The sequence below is a fragment of the Neoarius graeffei genome, chromosome 10 (genome assembly GCF_027579695.1).
Source record: "Neoarius graeffei isolate fNeoGra1 chromosome 10, fNeoGra1.pri, whole genome shotgun sequence".
Classification (NCBI taxonomy): domain Eukaryota; kingdom Metazoa; phylum Chordata; class Actinopteri; order Siluriformes; family Ariidae; genus Neoarius; species Neoarius graeffei.
The window spans coordinates 1730569-1735012 of record NC_083578.1 but is presented as its reverse complement, the minus strand read 5'-3'; the positions used below and the strand labels follow the sequence as shown (position 1 = coordinate 1735012).

General features: G+C 37.7%; 1 protein-coding gene across 1 annotated transcript; it reads right to left on the bottom strand.

Annotated features, from left to right (window-relative positions):
- Positions 1-262: 262 nt before the first annotated feature.
- On the bottom strand, positions 263-2079 carry LOC132892380 (E3 SUMO-protein ligase ZBED1-like). Its single transcript, XM_060930640.1, has 3 exons — positions 1842-2079; positions 1326-1476; positions 263-1041 (listed from the first exon to the last, which is right to left on the bottom strand). Exons 1-3 carry the CDS (start codon positions 1979-1981, stop codon positions 547-549), a joined length of 786 nt encoding a protein of 261 aa, XP_060786623.1. The 5' UTR covers positions 1982-2079; the 3' UTR covers positions 263-546.
- Positions 2080-4444: the final 2365 nt, after the last annotated feature.

Here is a 4444-nt window from a genome sequence, read left to right as displayed (position 1 = left end):
TGAACATCTCACACACACACACACACAGTCCCACCTACTGAACATCACACACACAGTCCCACCTACTGAACATTAGGGGTGTCACGATTCACTCACTCTTCGATTCGATACGATTATCGATTATTAGTACTCGATTCGATTCTTTTCGATTCACTTTAAGTTGATAAACACGTAAGAAATGATGTACTTTGACTAGTTTCACTTTAATTTGAAAACTGTTACACAAAGGTAAAATTTTCAGTCAACAGTCAACATTAACTCAAAATAAACAAATAAGTTTACACTTTGTAAACCAGATATTCACTGTCACAGATTCACTGCAAAAGTACAAACCATCTGGAAGGATCATGTTCCTAGCCACTTACAAGGAAGACTTAAAATCAAAATAGTGAAATACACATTGTTTAGGATAACATCATAAGGTTTTGGCTATCAGCCTAGTATGACCCTACCTGGCTAGTGTCTACTAATGTCAAACACTAACAGTCAACATTAACTTAAAACAAACAAGTTTATGTAGTGTACCAATACCACAGAGTTACAGATTTACTGCAAATCATCTGGGATGATCATGTTTTTGGCCAGGAAGACTAGCTTGTCAACATTGTCACTGCTCAGACATGCCCTCTGAGCAGTAACTATATCACCTGCTGTGGAAAACACCCTCTCGCTTGCCACACTTGTTGCTAGTACACTTAAACAACACTTGGCATACTTGGCTAAGAGGGGATACTTTCCCTCCCTTCCCCTCCACCACAGCAGTGGGTCCCCTTCAAGGGCAAGGAACTCATCATTCCTGTAGGATTTCACTTCTGCATCCAGTCTCTCATAGACACTCAGACCCTCCTCTACTTTAACAACAAACACATCACCAAAGAGATCACTAAGATCAGAATGTGATTCTTCTCTGTTTTCTGTTTTCAGCACTGGTTCTGTTGTCTCAGCTTGCAGTTGCACCTCTTCATTTTCAAGATCTGTGGTAGGCAGAGTGGGAAGTGCTGGGCCAGATTGCTCTCCTGGTTCAGTCTTGATTCTTACAGCCTGCAAATTAGAATTTTCACTATTTCATTTTTCATTTGCAAATAAATATTATTAAAACATTTCCCATTTTTTTCCATTATTTTACAAACTAAAGTGATGAAAAATAAACCAATGAAATTTGAAAAGTATGATATTCCCTCTGTCCTCTACCATCCTCCCATTCCCCTAAAACTGTTTTTGATCTGGTTTTACTAAAGTTTGAATATGATGTATTAAAAATTGTGATACATTGGTTTTGTTATAATTTTGAATTGGAATTCAATTCACAATGCCAAGTTATTTACCTCAACATGAGACTGGTGGAACTGAATGGCTGCGTCTTGAAGTGCCTGGTAAACCTTGTGTCTTCCGGCTTCGTCTAGATAAGGCATGCTTTTGAACCTTGGGTCCACAGCTGAGGTTGTTAGAAGGTAATCTAGCACACCACCTGTATACCTGAAAATAAAATTTTCACCAATTATTGTTTGTTGAAATTGCTTTTGTCTAATGAATTGCTGATAAATTAATACATTTATTTTCTTAACTATTTTATAATGATGAAAAAAATGTTTGAATTATTGTTAAATTGTTGATATTTTATTTTTGTGAAATTTATTGGTTTATTATTTATTTTATTATATATGTTGTTAATATTTTTATTTTTTTATTTTTTACATAATATATATATTTATATTTGATACAATTTTAAGAATCGTTAACATTTACAATTGTTAATTTATGACAATTTTTTTCACTTTTGAAATTCTTTTGTTATCATTTATCAAATTAAAATGTAAGATATAATAAACTATTAAACTTGCCTGGATTCCAAGTCAGATCGAATGACCTTCTTCACATCAGCAACCAGGGTGTTGTCCCCAGAAGATCTCTTCAAGTGTTTCAGGAGCATCTCTTTGAATGGATGGATCATTGATACAGTTGGATGTGTTTGGCTGCACATCTTTGTAGTTACTGTTTTTATTGGCTTCAGAACTTGGAGAATGGTTTCAATGTTGAGAATGTCCTCGTCAGACAGTGTGACCAGGTCTTTGATCTTTTTTTTTCAGCTCAAGTATCGCAGCAAAAACTGCAGCTTGCTGTTGCACATACCTTTCCAACATGTCATACGTTGAGTTCCAACGGGTTGTAACATCCATCACAAGTCTGTTTTTTGGCAGTTCAAGTTTAGCTTGCATTAGTGTGAGCGCACTTGTAGCTGAGGTACTTTTGTGAAAGAAACTCACCACTCGCCTCACCCTACTGAGTAATCTTTCCATCTGTGGCACTTTTAATCCACGCTGTGTAGCCAAGTTTAGGGTGTGAGCAAAGCAAGTTATGTGTGGCTCAAACCCAGTCTCTTTCACTGCCTTGACTATGTTTGCTGCATTGTCCGTTGTGACGGATGGCCCTTTCCCGTTTCTCTCTAATTTCCATGACACTACAGTTTCTTTCAAACACTTGGCAAGATTTTCAGCTGTATGGGATTCCGAAAATTTGTGGGTTTCAAGAACAAAATTTTCAACTCTCCACTCTTCATTTACATAATGTGCTGTCACAGCTATGTAATTTTCTGTGGCCCTTGATGTCCATGAATCTGTAGTGATAGATACACTTTCTGCTTTTTCAATGGCCTTCACAACTCTATCCTTCACACTGCTGAATAATCCAGGAATGATAGTTTGACTAAAATGTGTTCGACAAGGCAATGAATACCTTGGTTCCAAAACCTGTATCATATTTTGAAACCCAAGTTTATCAATGGTGGAGTAGGGCCTCATGTCATGAGCCAAATATGCACCTATAGCTTTAGTTATCATGGTTTTGCGGTCATCACCAAGCTTTGACTTAGCCACTGCTTGGAATAAAGTTTGCTGTCCACTAGTACCACTAATACTTGCATGGCGTTCGGCATCGCCAGACCCTGATTTCCCACGTAACTCGTTCACATCGACATTGTGTTTTCGTTTGAGATGATTAAATAAGTTCGTGGTGGAGCCGGTTTTGCATGTAATATCAGTATAACATGATTTGCAAGTAGCAGTTTCCTTTGACTCACCCCTGAATCCAAAGTATTCCCAAACTTTAGATTTTAAATTAGCCAGGGCATTTCGAAGCGGAGCTTCGTCCGCCATTTTGTTGTCAAGGGACACGAAGTTGAAACTACGTTTTCGTACTTTATTTAAAATGTGTATTGGCTTATGTTTGAAGTGAATTAATTACCAGCGTGTCAACTAGTTAATTATAATTGTTTTGGAGTGAGATACTTATCGCCAACATTCCAAATATTACGAAATGTCTAAATACGAAACTAGAAAATGTATGTAGCTTTACACGAGTCAGCAAAGTAAAATCAACAGTGATTGGTCAATAGGGGAACGAGCAATCCAATCAGCTTGTATGTAACAGTACGTTGAAGGAAATAATGCTGCTTGTTTACTTTCGCGGCCGATGCATATTAGAACGATGTCTTGTCTTGTAATTTAAATGAAATAAATTAGAAAAGCTGTGAAGTAAGTAATTCATGAATCGAATCGAAATTGAAGTATGACGAATCGAAATCGAATTGTACTGCTACCGATTCGATTTTCAATGAACCGAACTGAATCGTGACACCCCTGCTGAACACCACACACAGTCCCACCTACTGAACATCTCACACACACACACACACACACAGTCCCACCTACTGAACATCTCACACACACACACACACACACACACACACACACAGTCCCACCTACTGAACACACACAGTCCCACCTACTGAACACACACAGTCGCACCTACTGAACATCTCACTCACACACACACACACACACACACACACACACACACACACACACACACACACACACACACAGTCCCACCTACTGAACACACACAGTCCCACCTACTGAACGCACACAAGGCAAGGCAAGTTTATTTCTATAGTGCATTTCATACCCAGTGGCAGTTCAATGTGCTTTACAGAGGTAAAGGAAAAACAGTAAACAATAGAAAATAAAATTACATAAAATAAAGGGGGAAGAAGAGAGAAAAATAAAAATTATACAAGAATTAAACAATAGTAGGAATAAAGTAATAAAATGAAGTAAAAGTTCAGTAAAAAACAGCAGAATAAAATAGAATAAAAGTTAAGTAAAGTTTAAAACATGCAAAGACTGTGTCTGTGAAGATTCTCAGTCATCCAGGTCATAGTAACTGTGGGTGGTAAAAAACAAGACTGAACAAGACTGAACTGATGTTTGAAGAGTTGACAGTACTTCTTCCCAGTGAAGTTTTGGAACGAGTCTCTGATTTCGTGGAGAAGGCACAGATTTCACAACATACCAAAGGCAAGGAACGACAGATATGCAAATTCCAAACATTGCTGTCTAAAACCACCTCCTCCAGGAAGACAGAAGTGCTGACTTGGAGGAAGAAA